At 38.4% G+C, this 25,392-nt stretch overlaps 1 protein-coding gene across 2 annotated transcripts in view; it reads right to left on the bottom strand.

The window, feature by feature from the left end:
* XRCC4 (X-ray repair cross complementing 4) overlaps nucleotides 1-25,392 on the bottom strand; it is a 169,117-nt gene that overhangs the window by 85,353 nt on the left and 58,372 nt on the right. For both annotated transcript variants that reach the window (XM_040580497.1, XM_040580498.1), the window contains exons 3-5: nucleotides 24,183-24,349; nucleotides 18,240-18,392; nucleotides 17,467-17,573 (exon numbers count right to left, since the gene is read on the bottom strand). In XM_040580497.1, coding sequence (XP_040436431.1) covers nucleotides 17,467-17,573; nucleotides 18,240-18,392; nucleotides 24,183-24,349 — 427 coding nt within the window. The remainder of the gene's footprint in view (nucleotides 1-17,466; nucleotides 17,574-18,239; nucleotides 18,393-24,182; nucleotides 24,350-25,392) is intronic.

Genomic DNA, 25,392 nt, shown 5'->3' with positions numbered 1-25,392 from the left:
GCAGAAAGATGGAGCAGCACAGAGTGAGAGAGGCACGGTTCCTTCCTTCAGGCTCCTGCCATCTGCAAAATCCCTCATCTGTACCACAAATTTATTACCTTGTCTCCCGCCAGAAAAGAGGAACTGTGGGTTCTCTCCTTGCTGTGCTACAGCACATCTCCCCCAGACCGTGTAGTCTCCCTCTGCCCACTACTCCTCTCCTTCCAGCTGGACGTAGACTGGCTGACATGCTCCTGCCCAGGGGATTTGCCAGTGAGTTATTTTAAAGCAACTTTGCATTGTTTGCGCACAGAAAGTTCTCCTCAATAGGCTAGAGACACAGCCCTACTAGGGCTGTAGCTTTAGAAAACTATTCTAAATGATGTATTTTAGCCATAAAATATAAACATCTCCTGAAAGTGCCTTCTTATCTGGATGCTCAGTGCAGCTCTCCAATGTCTATGCCACTTCAAAGAACAGAGGAACATTCACAGAGTTGGCCTTGCTCTGCACATAAAAGTAACTTCAATCCCCCAAACATCAGCCAAGCCTCACAAGCAAGGCACACAGTGAGGGATGATATACTGCTTACAATGGGATGACTGTGTTTCCTCCATCCTTAGTTATCCTGCCTTGGGGGATAAGCAGGGAAGCAATAAATCAGCTCCTCTCCTTAGCTCTCCAAAGCTTAATGATTACCTTCTCAAAGGTCCAGCATGAGGCAGACAAGACTCTCCTTCTCTCAGGATGCAGAAGGAATGATGCTTGTTCCCCAGACCTGTGGGATTTTGCGTACTATGATTGTACATCTTTTATTTTCATAGATTACTAAAATTTAATTACGTTACAAAGCTAATGAGGAAGTTCTCAGACATCTAAACATTTTTTTGATGTTCATGTGCCTAGAAAGAAGTTTATTTTTTCACTAAGCAGTTTGTGAACCAAATGTTGTAACTGAGTAAAGAATAAACCATCGTTATACATTACAGTTCAATAGCCTAGAAAGTAATACAGTCCACTCACACAAGCGCACAAATGAAAGGCCAATCACTGTTCCGACCTTGCTGATGCTTTGTGAAAATGACTGACCTCAACCTCATGGTCCAAATATCTTCAGGATGGTTTGAAAGCACTCATAGCCCTTAAAAATATTCCAGAGAGAATCTTTTAATCCCTGTCCTGTTTCACAGGTAAGAGACTCCAGACATGACAGAACTCATGACAGAGATCCAATTTTACCCTTGGTCTGACGGAGTCAATGTCATCAGCCTGCAACATTCGAGGTCAGCTGCTCAGTGTAATAGTTAGCTGTGCAACATCTTTTGGTTGGTTGGTTGTGGTTTTTTTTTTTTTCAAAAAAAAAAAAAAAATCAGTTTAGATGCAGGCAGGTGGGAAATCAAAGATCACACTTCCATCATTTATAACCCACGTCCATCTCCGATCACAGAGAAAAGACAGATGTATTTGTGTCAAAAAGTGTCGAAAATCTTTATCAATTCCTTGGTGGCCAGAAGCACTTCTCACATTTCCTTGAAAGCTGTAAGCCTCAACTGTTTCTTGGACATACACACTAGAAATTCCTGAAAGAAAACACCCTTCTCTTCCCGATGAAAATATAAAACATGCTTATATAACAAGCTTCATTTGCAAAAGCTAAGTGCACAATACAACTTTACTCCTCCGGGGCACCTGGAGAAGATGTGTATATAATTTTCTTCTCTATCTTGATGGCAACTTGTGCTTGGTTAGTGATTTGTTAATATTCTCAGAGCTTACAAACACGACGGAACACATTCCCAGATGTCACTCGTTAATGATATGGCTTTAAACATGGGGGGACATAAAAAAAACAAGCAAGTGAAATAAAAATAGGGCACATCATATGAAAATGAATGACAGTACTGTCTAGTGATTGAAAATTCATTTAATTTAAAGGTGCATCGCTATTTTACATCTATCCAAAAATCCCCAAGTTTCTTACCTTCTCTATAAATAAACATCAGCCGTGGACCTGCTCTGTCACTGTCAGTTCAGCCTTCTACACGGGCTCAAAGTCTTAGCTACCAAACAGTCCAATATAAGAGTAAATGTAGCTGTATTTGCCCAAAGTGATCGTATTTCAACAGCCGTAATTACCAAAAAGCTAAGCAGATGTTTGCCTAACTTACCACCACCCTCCTCATGCCATTAAATCGACAGCCAAAGGAATGAAATTAGATCAGCAGTAAAGTCACTTCTGTTCCTGTGCCATTTTCTCAAAAATTGACTATTCCTATTTTTTTTTCCTCCTTTCTCCTCTATTTGCCCCCAAACCATCTGACATTGTTGCATGGAGGGCACTCTTCAGTGCTGTTCCTCCTCTGCTTGGGAGACGTGTTACGTTTCCTTTGACCCCACGGCTGCATACCTGTATTGCTTTGCAGCAAGACAACTGATCGCTTCAGTAATACTCATGAAAATCCACCACTTCCCATTCTTACGAGCTACTCTATCACACCCAACACAAGACTTTTAACTGATGTAAGTCTCTAATAAGTCAGAACCCAGCTGCCTGAGCGTGTGGCTTTAACAGTTCAACCACCATCCTAAAGTCGATGGCTCATTTGGGTGCTGTGTCCCCATGATAATGCACCTTTTAATGTACAGATTTCTTTTAAGGAGCAGGGCTAAGCTATGCCAGTGAGCATTTTCTTTTCAAACACAAGGTAGGTGACAATATTCGAGTTGACCTTTTTGCTGAACAGAACCGAAATAAAATCAGATATAATTTACAATCAGCTTCAACTGGAGGACAAGAATCAACATGTTTTTCATCTCCTGCATAAAGGCTCATTTCTCATGGAGCAGCCACGCAAACAAGCAGCAGTGTTTCGTAGGGAGAGTTAAGCACACCTTGCTACACCTTTTTAAACAAGTGAGCACTGGGAATTGTGACTCAGTTTTGCTGTTGTCAAGTAAGGAAATCAGGGAACTGAGTATTCAGGCAGCCTACAATCAGTCTCAGTTAAAGCAAACTGTGAGTAAGTGACAGACCCTTGCCAAGGAACAAGTAACGAGCTGAATACTCTTAATGCTAATTTGAACTTAGGTTTGAATAAGCTGTGGATGAGGGTTTGTCTTTGGATACAGGCGGGAGCTGATGCCAAGCAATTAATGTAAGTGATGTTTCACAGCAAACAGAGAGGCAGGTGATTTTGGTCATACAAAAGTCCTTGTTACTAAACTTTGTTTAGCACTAGGACTAAACATAAATGAGCTGTTATGAGTTGTGTTGCAATTACATGCCAAGAAAAGCAGCTAGGTAAAAACTACAGGCATTAGAGATCTACACACAATTCTGTTTTGTGGGTTTTGAAGGATTTTTTAAAAACAAATTGGCTAAGAAAATCATTTATTACCATGTATCCTGTTCATATTGTACATTTGTTTTTGTTTTTTATTTCCCATATCAACACAGTGTTTCTGGAAATCCCAACAGAAAAATGCTGCAAACCTTTCACATTTAGAAAACAGGAGTCATTGGAAGGCAAGAACCAAGTATCTTAATTAAAGGATATCCAGTGGTTCACAACAGATAACTGCTTTGGAAAAAACAGCATTTCCATGAAATTCTTCCAGCGTTGCCTATGGGGTTCTCTGCTTTGAATGCTCCTTCTTAATGCATACAATCCAGCAGTTAGATTCTCTGTCATATAACACCATGTATGCTGTTTCTAATACAAAGGCATATATTTTACTGTCTGCGTCATTTACATTCCCTTAGCATACACTGATCAATGATGCAAGAAGCCAGTGGCTGACTTCTCAGAGGAGAGTCCCACATCATCTCCTTTTTGCTGCGAGACATATTCCGTCCATGTCTCTCGTTGGCCATGGGGCAACTTCAGGGAAGTGACTAAGTTTTTATAACCTGCTTTCTCTCTTCACCTCTTAAACAAAAAAGAACAAGCAATGAAGCTTTCGTCTCCATCAAAATTCTGAAACTCCTGTTTGAATTAAAAGACTGCATGTAAAATGTTTCAATGCTTTCTGCAGGAGCGATGAGTTACTAGTGAGCCATTTAGTTAATGATACTGTTCCTGAAACAGACCAAGTTTTATGCATAACTAAAGAAGTTAATATTTGTTGAAGTATAACGAAGTAAACTACTGACTAGTGAGTAAACAACAGCTTTCTTTTCCATTTGAATTTTTGAATTCCTTTAAATTACCTTAAAGTCTTCAGCATACAAGTTGCATTCACACAACACGGAGGTACAAAACTAAAATAACTTTACGCAACGGAGAGAGCCAGAATGCCAACATCACCCTTACGCAAGAACTCCCGGAGGTTACAAACAGGTTAAGCACTTAGTTTCACATACTGTTTCTCAGCTCCCACTCCAAAGCCTTCTGATTGCCTGCCCCACATGTTTCCCAGGAAAGGTCTTAAGGAAATGGCTGGCAATCAGACACTCATGACCTGACCCTTCTCTCCCAGGAACCTAAGTAATGAGTATCCTTGTGAGAATTCAACTCGTGGCTATAGATTAAAGAGCTATTTTTTACGGACTGAGACAACAGCTCGCAGTATGGCTGATCCCAAACAAGCATTGCTTTTCCCTTATTGAATTGGACGCAGCTGCAGGATCAGCAGATGGAAATCTAGGGACAGCTTGTATAAGCAGAGACAACAGTTTAGCCAGGTAAACAGACCTGGAAGATCCAAAGTCTCAGTTCCCGAAGCAGGGCTGAGCTTAGCAGCCCAAGCACTGCTGGAAAGGGTTCTCCTACAAGTTGAGTTTATTTCTCCATTTGAAACAAACAGGTTCCTTACGAAGACAAAAAATAATTTACTGCCATGAACGTGTTAAAAGACTGTAGGCAAAAAGAAAGTGCATGGTGAGAGGAGGATGAGGAAAACAAACGCAGTGGCTAGTATAAGAATTAGACAAAACGTTCTTCTGATTTGCAAAAAGGTGGTGGTGAATATAAACCAGTATTTTACAGTCAAAGGCATATGTAACAGGGATTTGTGCAGTGTCAGCAGTTTTCTCTAGTAGTCTACAGACCTCAGATCTGAGTAAGAAAAGTCACAACAACATAACACACAGCATAATAAAACATAAAACAACATAAAACACATAAATGCAGCTTTATATTAAGTTTAGCCTCTCCCTATTTTCTGCATTCTGGTTTTTTCCCCACTCAGTTCCTCTTCCCCAGCTCACAGTTACAGTTTTCCCACTCAGGCCATACCGTCTGCTGAAGATGGCCAAACCTGAACGCAACAGCCTCCTCTACAGAAGTTTCAGCGTAAGAGATTTGAGATTTTTGGTCTTGTTTGACCTGGTTGCATGCAATAACGTTCCAAGCTATTGACAGAATAATTAATGACATTATGGAAGTTACTTTGGTCATTCTTGAAATTTGAGATTATTAGCTACTGGCACAGTTGCCAACAAGGTGCTTATTCACTTTTGTGCTAAGAAAGTTTATTTTTTGTTTAGTAAAAATATTAAACTCTCCTCTCAAACTAAACAAAGAAATCCCCTGGCAGTAAAGCGGGAGGCAATTGAAACTGGCAGAATAAACTGGTTTTCTGCCATGGACACCAGTACTGCAGACTAGTTTGTTTTGTCTGTGTTTTTCAAATGATTGAGGCAGTTATTTGGTTAAGAGAGGTTAAGAAATATTATTATGGAATAACTGATGATTTTTATTTTTTATTGTACTCTTAATAGATTCCAGAATACTGGTACATATGAAAGTATACTAATGTACCTTTTTTCATTTTAATTTTGCTCATTTTGGACGCAATTAATATATACACAAAGGGCTAAGTCCTTTTAATCCACATTCCTTAACAATAGAGAGTTAAAAATGGGCACCTGTTCTCATTTCTCTTTAGATATCCAAATGTATGCACAGATTTCTAGAACAATGTACCAAGCTCATGAAAAGAGCGATAGTGTACCTTTTTACATGCTGACAGAATCGGTAATGACTTATAATTGAGCTATGAATGGCATTTTTATAAGCTATCAGGGAAGAAAAGGATAGCAGGTTGAGTACAGGGCTACCCCTTCTTGGGCAAGATGTATTACTAGGTTTAAATTTGTGAAGAATACAAGTGATGGCCCAGCGATTTCAGTATGACGATCAGTCCCGGGTGACCAAGGCCACACTACTAGCTGCTGTCTCACAGGCATATGAAAAAAGCTGTCCACTAGGTAAAGACTGGTGAGCTGGGGATGAAAAGTGCAGAAAAACTAATCCATCTCAGGTCATGCTTTTCTTTAAATCTACCCTTTTTAAAGAAAGTTAGATCTTTAGCTTCAAAGACAGGGGGGTCATAGTCAGGATGCACACATCCATATCATCATTTTTTTCCGAACACACAGCTTTCAGACAAGAGATTTAATCTAACCACATCCAAAACTAGCCTGTTTTAGACCATATACTGTGAAGTACTAGAGAACGGGTTTTGCACCCGTCTTTCTATATATATGGAAAGCTCTGAACCCGATGAACTGACGTTTTACTTTTTACAGAGGGTTAACAGTTGTCATGTTGTATGTGTCATACCAAAGCAAAATACATCAAACCTATAAAGAACCATGTAAATAAAGTGAGGCATTTGTAAGCATAAGGAAATACATCCTCTCTCTGTTTCAGGCATGCTGGGTTCTAGTCTCCACTCAAAAAAAAAAAGCAGAAGACAGAGTTTACAATACTTTGGATTTGGCATTATATCTTTTGTTCCTCTTAATTTATACAGTAAGTCAAAAAACTAATAAGATACTGCTGACAGCTCCCGTTTGGAAAATGTCTTTCCTCCATAAGGTCACATGTGAGTAAGCTGTCTTTCGGAGTGTGTAACTTAACGTTTGATCTCCTTGAACACAGGCTTTGTAACTGATAGCTGCTTTATGAGATAATTTGGCCTGTTGTACGTAAAAGCATAAATCAACAATCTCAGGTTAATCTTTAAAACCAAGCGGAATATAGTGAAACGCACTATCAAAACCGGAGCAATAACTACAGATGTCATCTGCCTATTGTTATTTTTTTTTCCCTTCTAAGTCTTGCAGATGCCTAATATTCTACATGAAACTTGTATATGCGATGTATGTAGTATTATGCAAATTAAGGAAAAGGGTCCCGGAGAAGAGCCTTTCATCCTAAAGATGAAAAGGAAATTCTAAACTTTCCAGTACAATGCTCAACACGAAACTGTTCTGCAAGAAGTATGGCATCATGCCAAATGATTTCTGTGGAATCTGTGTATCAGCTAGAGCTGTCATTTAGGGCTTCTATTAATTAGAGCAACTTTTTTCTAATACAATTTTATCACCTCACCCTCAATAACTTTTAGATTGATCTGTGTGCTGTTTTAAGAATAAAAGCTAAAGTACAAATAGGAAAGTGATTTTGTGACAGCACCTATTACTTGAGATGGACATAAATAACAAAAATATTCAGTAAAATAAGCAGAAGAGGAGGAGGGAAGAAGTAAAAAAGAAACAAAAAAAACCCCAACAACCCACAAAACCCCAAACGTAAAAAAGTTTAGGACAGTACTACATTCATGAGTTTTACCTCATGAAGCAAAGGGATTTCCTTCTTCTTAACCAAGGGTTATTTACAAGATTAAAAGAAAATGTAACCTTTTCCTATTCTTATTTCATATCGTATGAAGATTTTGACTTTTCTTTAGATGTAAACTGTGTTTCCAATCAAGTGTGCACTGGGTATAAAGAACCAAAAAAAAAGGGTACAGAAAGCAAACCCAAACAGGGAAAACAACTCTTAAATCTAGCGAAGACCTATCAGACTCTTAGTATGATGTTTAGTTAAAAGAAATTTTCAATTTAAAAACAAGGATGCATGCTTTAACCTGGAAAAGTAATAAATCAAGGAAACAACCAGAGGTTATAGTACAATCTTCAGCAACCCAGCTTTTACTCAAGATACGCTGTTTGCTCGAATGAGACGTACTACAGTTGGGAAGTAATTAAGATAATTATTACAATGAATGTTACACAGGTGGCCAGAGTACGTGCCCTTCCACCATTTTGTCAGAGAGAAACCAACATTCAAAATACAGAACTGGAAGGTTGTTACTGTGAAAAAAAAACACAAACCGAAACAAACAAAAAACCCCAGTGTGGGTAAACAGCAGCGGAAACTTTTGATTACTTGAGTCACTACCAGCCATTTAAAAATATCAGACAGGAACCATGAAGTTTAAGATGACAACCTACAAGATACTAATCTTCAAGTGAGAAGAGCTGTTATAAAATGTGCAACAGCCACAGGCTTCAAGTCATGCCAGAAAATGCAGTTTGAATGCACTGCTCACAGAACACAGGACTCTGGTCTAGCAAGAATCTGCAGTATCTGGGCTTTGCTGGTTGCCACTGACATGCAGCCTACTCAATAGCTGAAGATAAAGGCTTTTATCCTCATGCTCATGATTACAGAAACTTGCTATCAGTACCCCTGCAGGGACCATTTTTCTCAAGAACCAATATTACCCTTTGATGAAAGGACACTTCTCCAAGATCTGACACTGCTAAACCCAAGATGAACTCTTCTGAAGCACATCCATATTTCCAAGAGGGAAATGATTACAAATGCATGGCATTATTTGCATGTGCATGGTTTTATTTGTTTTCAGTACACCATGAAGTATATCTAAGTGTTTTCTACGCCTTTTCTCCTTTCTGAATTGCATGTCTATATAAAACCATCCAGACACCAAAAGAAAATACCTAGCTTTGTAAACATGCACAAGAAAACTATCATAATAAATGGTGTGAACTGGATAGAAAATAAAAAAAATCCCATTAAATTAGACCCGATTATTATTTACACTAAAAGCAGTTAAACCCTAACACTCATGATAAAGTAAAACATCCTTTACAGAAAAAAAAAAATAAAAGTCTGGCTCAGTTTTACCTTTCCAAAATACCCCCCAGGAAAGGTAAACCTCTGATTGTACCTTCTGGTAAACCAATTTATGACTTACAACTCAAAAGAATTGTTTAGAGAAGGCCTATGGCATGAAGATCATAATGAAACCGTGTAACAGCGTGGCTTCAGTGGCAGGTTCGCATAGACGAAGACACAGGAAGGTAATTTCTGTAGTCCATAACACATGTATGGAAGCATATTTTGGTATAATAATAATAATAATTATTGCTAGTTCTTTTAATTACACCAGATCCCCAAAGGACCATTACGCTGGATACTAAACAAATACATACAGAGTCTGTGAATTAAAAGCACACGAACAAACAAAGTATTAGCGCGGGGATTACCCCAGGGAGGTTATATATGACTGGCAGAAGTTTCCTATTTACCTGGTAAGCAGTTGTTGTTTAACTATTTATCGAAAGAGGATGAAACAGAGCAGGGCTATTCACAGCACCGCCCCACGACCACTAATGTTACAGTTTCACCACTGATTAATTACATTCTCAACTAACAGGTGTTGAAATAGGTCTTCTGCAGTTCATGAAGAAGAGAAAACAAAGAAAGGGTCCCACCGACTTAGTGTTGTCTCGTAGATGGTCAAGCTACAGGGCTTTGCAAAGGAAACAAGTATCAGAATGTGCATGCTCAGTGCAAAAGTGCCTTGACTCACGGAATTTATGTCCCACTCTGCTCTAATTACAGCCTGTTGGGTACACGTCAAATTGGTGTGAAATACGAGCAAGAACAGAAGGAGGGTCTGCATTTCCTTTATGTGCCCCATAGGAACATGTTGGTACTCTACACAAATACAATGAGGATTTGTTATCTCTGCCTAATGCTGCTTAATACTTTCAGGCTCTCAAGCCGTAGCAAAGCACAAGACATTTTGAAGAGGAGTAGAGGGAGCGTTAAAATGCCAGCGAGCCAGGTACACACACACAGACAGTTTGCTTCCTTTGGGAGAAAACCTGTTTAGTCATGGAAGAAGACACAATTTATAAAGGTACTGCTTCATTAATGGATTTGATTTTGATTTTTTTTTTTTTTTTAATGACAGGAACTTGATGTTATTTGTTCCTCTTTGCATGGATATATTGAACCCACAGGAAAAAATGTTAAAAAATTCCACCTCTGTTCGAAAAGTACATTGCTAGTTTAAACTAGCTTTGTTTTTAAGTAGAGGAACAAACCCCAACAGTATTCATGGAAGTGTCTTAAGCTTGGAATTTCCAGGTTGGACTAGAAACAATTCTAAAATCAGAGTCTTACTATTTGACTTAAATCTGATAAAGACAGTTAATTTGATGATTTAAGTAAGGCTTTAATTGCACTTCAAAAGGTTTTACAGCTGATCAAGCTCCTTCTTATGTAACATTTAGTAATATGTGACTAATACATAAACAAGTATTTTTAAATTTTATATTAGTCAGTGCTGCTGCACCTAACCTGCAGTGTGGTCATTAGGTGCTCTTACTTTTTTGGTCAATCACCAAACTTTATAATCGGCAACAGTCTAACCAAAGCATAAATCCATTATGATTATATCACATTGTATCACTTCACTGAATAAATATTGACTCATTTAAGGGCAACCACATTCAGCTACATCACTTTAAATACTGAAGCATGCACAATAAGATGCACGCAGAGGTATAAGCAGTTTTGGTAATTTTCATAGTAATATTTTAAAGCAATACCTTACGAATCCCTCAGTACAATATTCACGACAGGATTTTTAAAGGGATACGAAACATATTGATCTTTTTACTGTAAATGCATTTTGACCGTGGCACCTAGTGTAAGACAGAGGGAAAGCAGTTTGGCAACTGCAAATGCTTTACAGGCATAAAACTATCGGAGAGGGGTGGTGGTAGTGGTGGGGGTGGTGAGGATCAGTATCAGGTTTAAGAAAAAAAAAGTATCTGCAGCTTTAAGGGAAAGGGAAATGAGATTATTCCTTGGGATGAATCACTTCCAACTATAGCTTGACAACAAAATAAAGTAATAATTTAAGCTTGAGGTCAATTAAAATGGTCAAGTTCTGAAACTCCTTAAAATAGGCTTTAAAATAGAAGCCTTCACAGATGGAACTTTAACTGCACAGCACAGTTGGGTGCTGTTATAACAGGCATTATTTTTTTTTTAAAAACAACTTTGATCAAAGCTTATTAACCAGCAGCATCAGTGGTTTGGACTACACAAGACAGCTAATTAAATTTAAAGGGCTATAGCCCCCTGAAGGCACAACATGCAATCCCTGAGGCAGGAACCTGAATGAAGGGGTTGAGAGTATTTGCATAGTAAAACAGTGGAAAATGGCAAGGTGCTTGCTCTTATTTATTCTGAGCATTATAGCGAGTTTATTAGAACCAATTTTGAATCAGTCCTCATCATAAAACATGTAGAAAAGTACGCGTATTGAAAGTCTGAGGATTCACTCAATATGGAATATTTCCATCCATATGGCAAGAAACACAGAACATAAAAGATTTCATTTAATCCAGAAGGCCACATTGTAAGATCCTTCCTTACCCTAAGGAGCAGTAACTTCTACCAATTTCAAAGTGAAATATGACTAAGGATTTCGTAAGGCAGAGACAAAGCAAGCTGACTTTAAATTGGTGCCCAGTAGCCTTGTTCTGCCTACATGTAACCACATATAATAGCATATTTCCTGAAAATAACAATAAAAATTTGTAAAATAATTTAGTCCATTGCTTATCTCCGGCCTGCTACATTATCCTTCGTATCTATTACAAATCTCAGTGCATAACATCTTTCCCTAGAGTTTTGTCGTATACCTGGGAAAAGAAGTAACATTTTCTTCTCTGGGCATCTTCCAAACACTGTGAAGAGGGAAACTATTACCTTTCGCCTACCCTTTCAAGCTCCTGGGAAGCAAGCAGAAAGGGTGGACGTTTACCCAATCCCTATTCCTGTTTTAAAAGCTTCCTGACATATGGACCACTAAAGTATTTTCAGTTAATAAAAGGTTTTCATTTGTGTGACAAAAACATGATTGCTAATCATGACATCAAATGATGTTTTCCTAGCCTGATAACCTTACTGTCATTTGAGGTCACCTAGGAGAAAGGACTCAATAGCTAGAGTAAATAATAAGAGTAACAATTAGCACTGAGCAGAAGAAAAGAGGAATCGGCAACAGCTGGGTTGTGTTCTGGATTGTCCTTAATCAGCAAAAGTCTTTCTGCATTCTAAAATGACAAGCATCTTGCATCACTGTGGTGGCATCACACTGAGTCACCAAGTCACTCTTGCGGGCTAAGAGAAATGCGAATTGGCAAATTCCAACCTTTTGGTTTAAAAAATAAAAAATAAAAAAAAAAAGGCTGGAAATTGCCAGTCTGTATTTTTTAAAATATCATGCTAATATTAATAAATATTAATATATTCTGTATTAAAAAAGAAAACCCAGACACAACAAAACCCACCACAGGTCCTGTTGGCAACAGAACGTGACAAGAACCACAGTCTTATTCAAATCTACAACTCTGCAACCTTTCTAAGCCTGCTCCAGATGTTTCTCATCTATGTGTGTGTATCATTCTCTCTACTGCCACAGGACCTCACAGTCCCAAGCAAAAGCGATGACCTAAAAATGCTAGACACTAGCAAGCTAAACAAAATACCAGACATTTGATGAAAGAGTTGAAGGTGAAAGACTAGATGCAATGTGTGACGGAGGAGTGAAACAACAAGGCAGAACATCAGCAATCTCAAGTGTGAGGCGCCTGCAAAGTTGCTGGAATTTTGTTGAAGTCGCAGCAGTGAAAGCAACAACTGTATCTGGTTTTGGTGCCTCAACTACAGCCTTAACAACCCTGGAGTAAAACAAATAACAAAACAAAGCAAAACAACCTCCCCCTGCTTCCAAGAAACATTCATACCTCCCCCATTCATGAAGAACTGCTGAGGAGTAGGATTTCCTTCCTGCCCTCCTTCCAGGGCAGAAACTCTCTCAAAGAGCATCCCAGCATTCACAAGGACCTGGCACATCATATATAGCTGCTGTTTAAGAATTTATTAAACCGCAGTGAAGGCAGGAATCACGTGCCTCTTTCATTCTCACATTCACAATCCTAACCAATATGTCAAAAACATACTAATGCATACGTACCAATGGCATGATGGGCAAAGCTTTTGTACACAAATACACGGAGTATTATTCATCCAAGTTGTACTGTTCCTAAAAGCTGTACTTCTCATATACATCAGTTGTTTTCCTGAGTGCTTTATGCTAAAATACCTAGTAATTCAGTTTTAATTTGTTCTTTTACAATACAAAGCATTAACTACATCATCATGTAATTAGAGACAACACTTACCATGTTTCAGATGATTTTGGCTTAAAGCTATGAAGTAGAAACTGCTGTCAAAAACCAAACCATAAATCATATGTACAAATGGTACTGTAAGTGCCAAAACACTACATTTTTAGGTAAACATTTAGGTTACTTTTTAGCTGCCATTATAGGGAAAAGGCCTCTACACAAAATTTATCTGAAGCTGAAATGTAACTGACTGCAGAGGCTGAAAACCTACCTGATAGCCATGCCGGGTATTCATATAGGAGTAAACTCATTTTTGTAGAAGACACAAGAAATTCTGCAATTCATGTGCTGTTATAGAGGAAAAGCTGTCATAGTAACAGCTGTTTGCAGTGCCCCACACAACACAGGCTGTGTACTTCTTTGAAGTTCACACTTTTATGAACAGGATCTTGTCTTTTTATTACGAGCGTGCCACTGTGATTTCAGTGCTGGCAGTGATGGACAGCACCCATCATAACTTGGTCTAAAATATTGCAACAGTTAATTATGCTACCAGGAATAACGTCCCACTTTTTGTCTTTGTCTAATGTTAAGTTACAGTTATTCAAGTTCATTAAACACCTGTACCTGCTGGATGGAAGGGCCATCTACAATGACATCATTTACAATGTAGTTTCTTTTAGACCATGATTCTTTAAGGTCCTTCTCAGCATTTCATTTAAATCCTTTGCTAATCCATCCACTGTTAACACAACATTATTCTCCCCAGCTTGCTAACATTTACCTTTTTCTTAAATCTGGATGTCCAAACTTGACACAGCACTGCATCAAGGAGCCAAATCTTATCTTGACTCAAAATCACACAGTCCCTTTTGCCATAACTTTGCAAGTCTGCTTATTTCCAAACTCGATGTCATCTTTGATTTTTTTTTTGGTTTTGTTTTGTTGTGGCCTTTTTTTGTTTTTTTTTAATATTTAAAATCATTGTTTCTTCAGATAATGGTCTATATGTTCTTTAATACCCAAAGTAGCCTTACCCTCGATCAGTGGTTCCCCATCACATAAGGCAGGTAGAACTTGGAGGTTACAAACTGATGAGAAGTCAGGCAGAGACTAACTGAACTAATGTGGCTGAGCCCAAGCTGATTCCTACGAGGCCAGGCAGGACAGTGGTACGCTCCCAAAACAGGTGCCGTACGGAGCAGAGCACAAACGTTGTGCAAGTAGCTTGTGGCTTTGCTAGACGGGTCCACATGGGGAAGAGGATGGCAATCCATGGAGGTACCCAGCTTTATGTGGCAGAATGAGCTAGAGAAAGCAAAGCTTGAGCCACTTTTGGTTTTCTCAAGTGAAGCATAGCTGTCAAATGACCAGGAATCATGGCATTACACTATTAGAATGCATATGTTTTGTTTATAGTTGTTGTATCACGAAATGCAAATTGGTTTATATAAACTATCTTCAATTTCACACTCCACAGATACGAATTATAACTTCCCATTTATATTTTGAGATAGACATATTACCTCACTTAAGAATATATTTATCACGTGTTACGTTAATTTCCATATTCTAATTTCTTGAATAAAATGTGGTGCAGCATGGTATCATGGATTTATGGAAGTCAGTCTATTACTTTGCTAATTTTACCTTCATCAGCCAGCTGGTGATCTCATCACAGAAGACAGGAGTACCTAGTTTTCAAGCTCCAGTTTATGTAACTTCACAAAGATTGTAATTAACCATTTTTACTCTTTTTCTTAATATTTTTCTTTATTGGGTCTTGTTCCAGTATTTGCCTCAAATCAACCCTAGACTGATACTCCCATAACTGAATGTGCCATTTCATTTTCTTCTGGTAAATATTAGCAGCTTTTTTCCTGATCCCCTGGAATGCCCTCAGTGCCCCAAAAATTCTAGAAGAAAAACAATTATTGGTGGTTAAGACAAGTCCTCAGCCAGCTTTTTAAACTCTGCAGTTCAACATTTCCCAGCTGGCTAACTTGAAAATGTCTAGATTTCACAGCTGCTGTTTCATGCCCCCTCGGTTGCTAAAACAGAACTACACCTAGTTTTCCCCTCTAAACACTAAGCAAAAGCACTTACTGAACACAGCTGCTTTGTCAATTACTGGTGAATTTTTATCATTGCACTGATGAGGCCAGTAACAGCCACGTATGTGTTCTCAGCTGAGCTGAAGACTGGTCCTTGACCTTCTACCTCCTGGCTTGAGATTCTCTGCCTTTGTATCCTGTGGCTTTCTCCAGCCATCTCCCACAGCTCCTACTTTTCATTTACGACAACCAGCATCCACTTCCTGCTTTTTAAAATTTTGGACCTGCACCTATACAAAAGCACACTTAATGTGTGTATCTGGCATATACACACCTGCCTTCACTTTCCTTCAAAGTATCTCTCCTGTGTTTTTCACCAGTACCTATGAAAACATTCTCAAAGATCTTCTAATTCCCATTGACTCCTAAAACCCACACAATGACATTCCAAATCCAAAAGGAAAAGAAAGGTAATGCTGGACTAAAAATCCAAACGTTATTTGTACCATCTTTTATGCCTTACAGTCCTTGATGTTTGAAGTAGCTATAAGCTTAAATATGCTCATGCCACTCACCCCGAGTCACTATTGTCTTCATAGAGACACAGACTGCCTCAGACATCTTTTTGCACATGAAAATCCTTGACCACACTTAAGATATTCAGCTCCTGTCTGTGCTTTTCGATTGTTCATGGAAGACAAAGCTGTGAACACAGGAGGAGTATCAACTGACCTAAGTGATAATTACTGTGCAGGTTCAAGAATGCCATTACCCTGAAAAACTTGAGTGTTACCCAAAGGATTAAGCTTATAGCCTTCATATTATTTACAGATTTTGAAGTTGAAAAAACTCTCTAGTCATGATCAAAATCCTGAGTACTGCATCCCTCAAAGGCAACAGAAAGCACTTTTTTTTTTTTTTAACCACTCAAAAATGCAGTTAGTATTTTTTCCTATAACATTGATCAGTCCAGTTCCTCACGATTGCCCAAGTGGAGCAGTGGGGGTTTGTTTTCATTTTTAAATACATTTCTAGTTCAAAACTCTCACTGAGCTAGTTAAGTCCTACTGAATCTAACAAAAGGATCAACACCTTCCATTTCTCCTTGCCTTTTCACTACATGTATTTCTCCCCACGTTATCTGAACTGACTAAATACCACTTGAAAGCAAAGATTTCTGAAGAGCACATTACAATATAAAGTGATTTTTTCCCATGACTGCAACTTTCTCCATTTGCCTGAAGATCTGCCTACTTTATATGTTGAGGACTTCCTCGTATAAAACAGGGTCATATGAGATATAAAGCTGAATAGCACTGGTGTCAGGGTCTTGAACACTCCTGGTTCTCAGTACCCACAGTAAACTGTTGTGACAAGTTGTTGTTTTGGATACTTTTACCTACGGTGGAAACAGAAAGCTCCAGTGAGAGAACCCATAGCAAACCGTGCAGACCTGAAGGGAAGTCTTCTTCTCTAATATAAAACTATATGACAAGTATCAAGGCAGTTCTAAAACTTTGATAGCATTTTTCCTGCATATTCCTACTAGTTTGGCAAAACATGCCAAAATTTTATGATTCACTGTTAAATATCTTGTATTTAGAATGGGCAGTTGCTGCATCCCATAGACTCTACAAGTCTCTAGTCCTGGAAAAATCAGACAAATTAAGTTTCATAAGCATCTTCGTGAGGCCAAAAATTCACTTACGAATTAAAATTAATTCTGCTATAAATACATTTTTATTCCATTTATGCACACAGCGCTTTTTATAGCTGTTAAACCTCCTCTCTTTCCCCTTTTAAAATGCTATTGAAACTGTCAGAATCTACATTTTACATTTTAGCAATCACTGAATACACATCATGATTCCTAGAATTTAAAATGGAATTGTTGATGGTTCAGATACCGTTAGACTGTCATTAGTTCTGCAAAGTACGTAATTTGTCATTTTGGAAGAAATGACAGTACCTTCACTTGTACAACATGCTTTTAAACTTCCTCTCTCTAATTTGAAAATGTCGGTATTATACTCTGCTTCAAGAGAGATATTTTTAAGGCTTGCAAGTTGGCTTGTCACAGAGCAATTTGTCAGGTAGTATTTTGTCTTCATTAAGGTTTATTCACATAAAGTGATTGGCCTGTCCGTGATATTCCCCAAAGACAATACATTCTGTCTTACCTGAAGGTAATGAGGCCCCTGTTGAATTTTCACCTTCCTCATCAGTACTGCCATCATAGTCATTTTCTCTCCCTGTAGCCATCTGAGTGGTGGTAGCTACACTGTCCCTGGAGGTGTGTGAGGGGAGGGGGGGGGGAAGGAGGAAAAAAAAAAAAAAAAACAAAAAACACACCACATATTTGCCATCTATTATTCCTGCAAAAAAATTTTAATTATTACACAATGCAAGCTGATACACATCAGCATAGTGTCCCCTTGGTGAATACCCTAGCATATTCATATACAAGGGCAGACAATTAAAAATATGATGAAAAAGCAGAATGAAAACAGCAAACAAATTGAAGTGTGTTGTAGCATTAGAATGATTCACCTTTTTTGGACATTTTTGAAATTTAAAAAAAAAAATATTAAAATGTTTAGATTTAGATATTTTTGTTTCCCAAAGCATAAAATGAATGAAATAATTCAGTGAGAATGCATATGAAAATACCACCTATGCAAACGGCAGGGGCATACACTGACTGGAAAAATCAACTGCAATCTAATAGAAAAAAAGGACAGATTCACTGAATATTTAGCTCTTGGCAACAACATCCAGAGCAATACGCTGCTACTTGCAGTGATACCACAAAGAATCCTCTGCTTTCATGACTAATAGTATTGTCTTGGATAACCGAGCACTTAAGCCAGGAAGAACTGTCACTCATGTTAGAGCCAAAGAAATGGAAACCAAGCATCAGACATGTTGGAAACTCAGGAAACTTAAGAAATACCTTGTACATTTGGCATCTGCAGCAGATTCTTCAGCTTCATTCAACAACCTCTGTAAGTTTCTTATCTTTGCCTTCTTTTCATTCAGCACCAAAACAAACCGGTTATAAAGATCTGCCTCTAGTTCTTCTTTAGCTTCCACACATTTTTCCAGCCTACAATGTAAAATCAACTGTTACACTACTTCTTTTTAAAATTCTGTGTTTCCTGGAAGAAAATTCTATAGTGAGGCCAGCCTTCCTATTACAGGAATCCCCATATCAAACCATGCATGACTAGTCCAGCATCTTGTGCCTGAAAAAGGACAGAATAAGCATTATTTCCGCACCCCCCCCCCCCCCCCCCCCAGAAAAATAAAATGATCTTTGCTACCAAAAAGGGAACATTCCAAAGGGGAAAATTTTCTCTTCATGCTTTTTTGATAGGTTTTTGCACACATGCGTCTGAGACAACAAAAATTTAAACAGGCAAGTATTCTCTAGTTCCAATGCTGAATTCATCACAGTGGGCATATTTTAACAGGATACACATAATGAGATTACGAAGAGATATGATTAAGCTTGACAGGTCCCAAATCTGGACCACACACTATAACTTGAAATATATTTGATCAGGGTGGGGGGAGAAGAAAAAAAAGAAAGAAGAAAAAAAAGAGACAAGAAATAGATAACTGGTGACCCCCAAATACTTTACTCCCCCTGGCAGACCTCTGCCCGACCATTTCCCATCAACAGCCTTGCAGGTATTGTTCTGGTGAACTGGCAAGGTACAGAAACCAGTTCCTGGCAAATTTCAACAGGACACTGCAGCAACATCTGATGGCGACTGTAATCCCCCCCTTACGGGCATTCAGACAAATTCACTGCTAACAACCACAGCGCTGCAGACTCCATTTCGAACTACACAGATGCAGAGCCGAGATCTTGCAGCCACCTTTACAGAGACTCCTCCCCCCCACCACCCCAAACCGGTCACAATGACTTGGCCAAGGACTAACACTAAACAATGTATTTAAAAATGTTTTAAAAGTTCATTATTCATCTTCAGAGTAAAATATTCTTCAGGTTTTTAAAGGTTTAACGTGCACCTGTAGGTAGGTCAACGTCAATACAAGTAAGCACGACGGAAATATAAAATTAAGAACATGGATGTATACTGTCTCATAAGCAAACCAAAACAAGAATATAAGCAAACATGAGCACAATAAATGAGATTACTTATAGCAAATGCAATCCTCTATTTGCTTCTTTTATTTCATAACTTTTTAGTCCTGAGGTTGAATCACAAATGTTTCAGTAGCTGCGTTCATAAACAAATAAACACCCTGATAATCTCATTGACCATGGTAACTCCATTATTACAGCAGAGAGTCATAACTCATAAACATTCTTTTCACCAACCTGTGCAAGGTTGTAAAAATGTTTAGAAGGCTTCCTTTGTTATTAAACCCAAACATACAGCAGATTTAAAAAATATTAATTTATAAAGGTAAGAAATTTCAACAGACTTCCTATATAAATACCAATTAATTTGTCTGTAGATCAAAACTATATGTGAGGTAAGAAGAAACACAATAGAAAATAATCTCATGAAGTATTAAGTCTACTGTGCAATGCTTTAGGGATATGCTTGATAGTTGATAAATAATTCATCTAATTTAAATGCAAATAGCAGAACATCATTTCCATATAGATCGTTTCAATAATTCCTAAATGAAAGATCATATGTACTAATCAACTACCAGGAGACTTTCCACCTACAAAAGGGAAGTTAACTGTTTAGTGGGGAACAAACAAACAATTCACAAAGAATCATAAACCCTAATGCAGGGTCCTGAGGTGCCTGAACATGCTTGTAACTAACTATGTCTGTATACATAAAAATGGAAAAACAAGGATTTTGTGTAAAATATGGTAACCCTTACCAAACCCTAAAGTCTCCTCTCCCACACACAAAACAATACCAGCTAAAGGAAGTGCCAACCACTGTGCCTCTGTTTTGCCAATGGACTGGTTTATGGTTGGTTTAAATAGTTACACGGAGACACTCTGCTGACTCAGCCAGAAAGGTGTCGTATAAGGTAACTTCGGTGAGGCCCTCGGACCCTGCAAAGACACCTACTGATGGAAAACCACATAACTGTAAACTCTCCGTGAAGTAAAGCTGGTGCTGTGAGAAGCACAGTATAGGAACCTATTGCAAGACTAGCCAATTTCTTCCGCCTCTGGAGGAAAATATTAGTGTCTCAAAATAAACAAACTGACTATATACATAGATCAGAGTATTAACTATTCCCTGTAGGAAAAATCAATTAGTAGTATACCATCAGTTCATCTTACATGATTGTTTCCATTTATGTGAACACTTCCTGTGATTTTTTTTCCTGTTTAAAGTAATCCATATATAAATTCCATTCTCCACACATAGATACAACATTAATTTGGAGTAACATTCAATCAGTGTAAAATAGTATGACATTAATGCTATATTTACAAGTTAGGAGTCTTTAAAAATATACTATTGTATGGTGTATGATGATACTTAAAAATGGAATAGTAAAAAGCAATAGTCCTCTGCTGCTTGGGAACAGGGATGTATTAATTATGCAGACTGTACGTGCGTGTGGGGGTAGCTCTGGCTGTAACTCTGTGTATCCTTTAGGATTCACCCAGCATACATTACCTCAATTACGTGACCACTAAGCAAAGCTGGCTGGGTTTCATTCCAATACCTCATCAGTTACCAATACAAACTTCAATTTCAATTCATCACATGCTTGCACCTGTCTGCAGTTTGTCTCACTACAGGCCAAATAGAGGCTGCTCATCAAAAAAGACAACTTTCAAGAACAATGAAAATAAAGTAAGTGAGGGCTAGAGTAGCGCAAGTCTCATCTGCACATGCTTTCCAGTTTCCATATTCTTGGACCTCTCCGTTATGTCAGTGCAATGCTTTTGATGTGCCGACACCCAATTTGATAGCCATCAAAAAGCTTGCACAACCTACTGAAAGCAGCTAGTATTAGGAACAGTCATGATTAGTAATAGAGAAAATAAGATAACTGTCCATTTCTTTGATTGGTAATTGAGAAAATAAGATAACTGTCCATTTCTTAAGTGCTGCTTAAACACAGAGCAATCATACGTGCTTCACAGAGGTTAATGTGAAGTATGTAAATCAGGGGCCTTTATACACTTCCCACACTCCAATATTAGAAAGAAAACATTCAAGATCTCTGCCATTTATCCTTGTCCTCAGTGCTCTAAAACAACTACTGGTCTTAAGGCACTGCTCTATTACATTTCAGATTCACCCTTCCCCTAACGGTGCCAACGGCATGGAATCTTGATGAGCTAATGCTGAAGAGTCAGTTTCAAGCACCAAACTAACTTGCATTTTAATAAGCTGGTTTTGATTTAAATATTCTGTCACTATAGTTGACCACAACATCAATTAGCAGGTGTTTTGATTTTGGCTTGTGTACACTAATTTTAGATGTTTGATATAAAATACATACCATACCCAAATCAGGAATTTAACTTGTATTTTATTGGCAAAGGAATTATTTTGCTACAGATTGTTACATTTACCATCTTAATTACCCATACGAAATAAAAACTGTAGCTGTCCTGCTCTGATATTTTAACTCATCCACCCTTGAGGTGTGCACACACACTCGCCCCCAGGCACCTGCCTGCAGCATTTTCAAATAGTCCTTTTGAAAATTCCCATAGCCTCTCTATCTAGATCTTGCCAGATGGTGCCTTAGTAATTTTTGCTTTATGCTTTTAGATCAAACACTGAAGAGTCTGGCTAGCCAACAACTCTCATACCGACATCACCTACGTAGGGGTCATTTCCTAAAAGCAGGGAAATGTTCAGCCAGGTAAAATTCTACACTTAGGTCATCGCATTAAGCAAGATGATGAAAATTCTAAGGGAGTTACAGCTTCTACAAGAAACACTCTCAACTCCTTAGACCTGCACATCTTAGACTAGAGCACACAAGTAATTAAACAATTTGGTGACACAGTGGATTCCTCTTCAAAAGGATTTTTGGCCAGCTCGTGCCCTTTACCTTTACATGAACCTGAGCTGCAGAGGGAAGCGGCAGGAGCTATTTCTGTATCTGGCACAGGGCTGAGAGCAGCAAGCTGTTTACATCTCATGTACATTGAGGCAATTGCCAGCAGCAGACTGGGGCTGGTATTCAGCCCACAGATTGCTCACTAGGCAGATTTAGCCTCGTGAATGAAGTTGCTTGCCATTTTACAGACCGAATGGAAAGAACAAGTTTATACCTCAAGAGACCCTGAAGAGCTACAGGGCAAAGATGCTGAGCTGAGCTCACAAATCCTTTATGACTGTAGAGAAAATTAGAGTAGGGAAAGGGAAATGGGATGATTGAATTATTCCATCCAGTGCCCCATGCTTAACCTGAACAAAAACAGTTCTTGGAAGCCCACACGCTATGTTTTAATTCTAATGAGGTCCTGAAGAGAGATACTTTAAGCAAAGGGAACGGCAGGGCTGAAACACTGGAGCTGATGTGCCTTAGCTCCAGGCGAAGAGGAAGCAGAATTCTCCACATCACATGCTTTATATTTCATGTTTTACCACTCAACACCATGAGTGATACAGAATGTGAAGCCTGAAATCCTGTCTACTGAAAAAAGACAGGCAAAGTTTTTGTTCAGCTCCAAGAAACTCACAACACTAGGTCCAGCCTTTGGAGCCAAAGGAGCAGGGAGAGAAGGGTAGACTAGGCTGTGGCACAAAGAATTAGAACAAACAAACAAACCAAAACCCCAGCACTGTTTGGACAAAAATTATTTTTATTCTCCATTTACCAGACATGGCCAAAGTTTGGTGTCCATATGCCTTTTCAGTATTCATTTTGAAAAATAATGTTTCAGCTATTCAAAATATAAACACACTAAAGAAAACCACCAGCTTTCGAAGCTTGGGTACACTGCTTTCGAGAGCAAAGGCTGTCAGGCAACTGTGATTTTTTTTTTTTTTTTTTTTCCTTTGGGGTTACTCTTTAAAAAGTGCCACACCACCATGGAAATTGATACAAGCACTAATGCCTATTACACGTTAGCGTGTAATGCAGTGCAGCATACTGGTTATACAATACACCATTGTTCAATAAACTGTTAAGCAGTAAAACACTACTTAGGAAGGCCATATGCTTGTCAGGGAGATTGTCAGGAGAAACTGTTACTCATTTTAATGAGAGGGAAACAAAACTAACTCCTCCCAGAAGTTAGCTCTCTTTTTCAAGGTAAATTAACCCCAGTTAGCGACATTCTTTCATCAATCTTCCTAAACATGTTTTTTTTCAGATAAAGCTAGAGAAAACCAAGATGGATCTCTGACTTGTATGTACTAAGTGTTTTATGCTAACGGAAAGAAACTTACACCGTTTTACTATAGAGTGCAACGGCAGACAATTCAGATCATAAATGCAATGGCAATTATAAAAGTCTCTCAAAAATAATGGTACTTCTTTCTGTAATAACGCATTGGTTTTCCAATACTGGCTGCTTTGACAAGGCAAACAGATTAAAGCAATGGCAACTTATTTCCCACTCATAAATGTAAATAATCTAAACTGCTAGTCCTAAGAATTATAGCAAATAATGGAAAGAAAAAGGCTTCCCCTGAAGAAAGTGGAGATGATTCTACAGAAAAGAGGCAATTTGTTTTTTCTACTTCCTAAATCTAAAGCCAGTTTTAATTGCAAAGTTTGTAATACCAGTTGTATCTTTGACATAGGAAGGAGAACCACAGCTACCTGGGCTGTACATAACTGGGCTCAAAACACTTGTCAAGAGAAGAAAGATGTGTCCTCCTTTCCATGTACGACTTCAAAAATGCTCATCAGTAAAATCCGCACTGACAGTCTTAAGTATCATCTGTGAATGCATTTTTAAACTTACCGCTTCTCCGCATCACTCCAGTTGCTGAAAAGCCTTTCATTTTCTTTTTGCAGATGCTCATTTTTTGCCTGCAGTCTTCCGAGGCAGTCCAGACAGTAACCGATCAGCTCCTTAACCGCATCTGCCGGGCTCGAAACTTTATGTAGCTTCAGACATCCAAGTCTAAACTAGGACACAAGGAAAGAATGAGTTACTTCACCTGTACTAGAAAGATCACAAAACCTTGCTCCAAGAAACTCGAATACGTGCGTCATAAGCATAAGAAATACTCCACAGTCCTTCAGTTCAAAGTGATATAACAAATTTGTCACAAGAATAATTGTGGAATAATCTACAAGCCCATTATTTATGCAGCTAATATGTCTTAATGGTCAACTATCATTTAATAAGCACGGGACATAAGCACTGACATACTTTCTAATGGGCAGGAAAAGAGAAGCCATGCAGCAAGAGTAACACGATACAGCAATGACCTGCACTTGTACAGATCAGAGGAGGTCAGTAGTACAAAGGTGCAACCACAGGATTTATATAAAAGCCATTTTTGCTGTAATACACAACCGCAGGAACTGAAAAACAAATCGCATTCTTGCCTTCCGCCCAATTCTGGTACCTGCAACAGCAATACAACCACATAAACATTACTGATAAAATGAATAAACATTAATTACCTTTGATTTTAAGTAGCACTACATATGCCTCCCTATAATGCTTGCATGCACCTGAAGGATGAAAACTAGCCCACAAGTTCTTCCGTTCAGGGCTCAGACAAGAAGTTCTTAATAATAAAAGGAGCCCTTCCATTAAATAGGTAGCCTCAATAATTCAATGAGATTAAAGGATAAGAGCTATAATGAACAGTTGTATTTCTTCAGCAATGAGGATGTCATACAGGATATACAAGAGTTCTGAACAGATTTGTTTGGCAGGAACAACAAAAAACTGTTGTTTCTGTTATCTTAAAGAGGGAATAGCTCAGCCATACCTACAAAACAACATCAGCTAAACTATAATTGTGCAAAGCTGGATGAAGATACCAAAATAATCAACATGACAGTTTAAGTCCATTGAAGAAAGATATTAAAGCTGCATGAAAAAGGTCGCCCACATCATCTTAAGAGAAGCAAACCAGAAATGAAGGACACTAGTGCTCTGGTGTAGGCAGATGATGGGGAATCTGAACTACCTTAAGGTACACTTCCGCAGCTGA

The sequence above is a fragment of the Falco naumanni genome, chromosome Z (genome assembly GCF_017639655.2).
Source record: "Falco naumanni isolate bFalNau1 chromosome Z, bFalNau1.pat, whole genome shotgun sequence".
In the NCBI taxonomy this organism is placed as follows: Eukaryota; Metazoa; Chordata; class Aves; order Falconiformes; family Falconidae; genus Falco; species Falco naumanni.
Note: the sequence above shows the minus strand (reverse complement) of the source record. Positions and strands in the feature narration are given on the sequence as shown.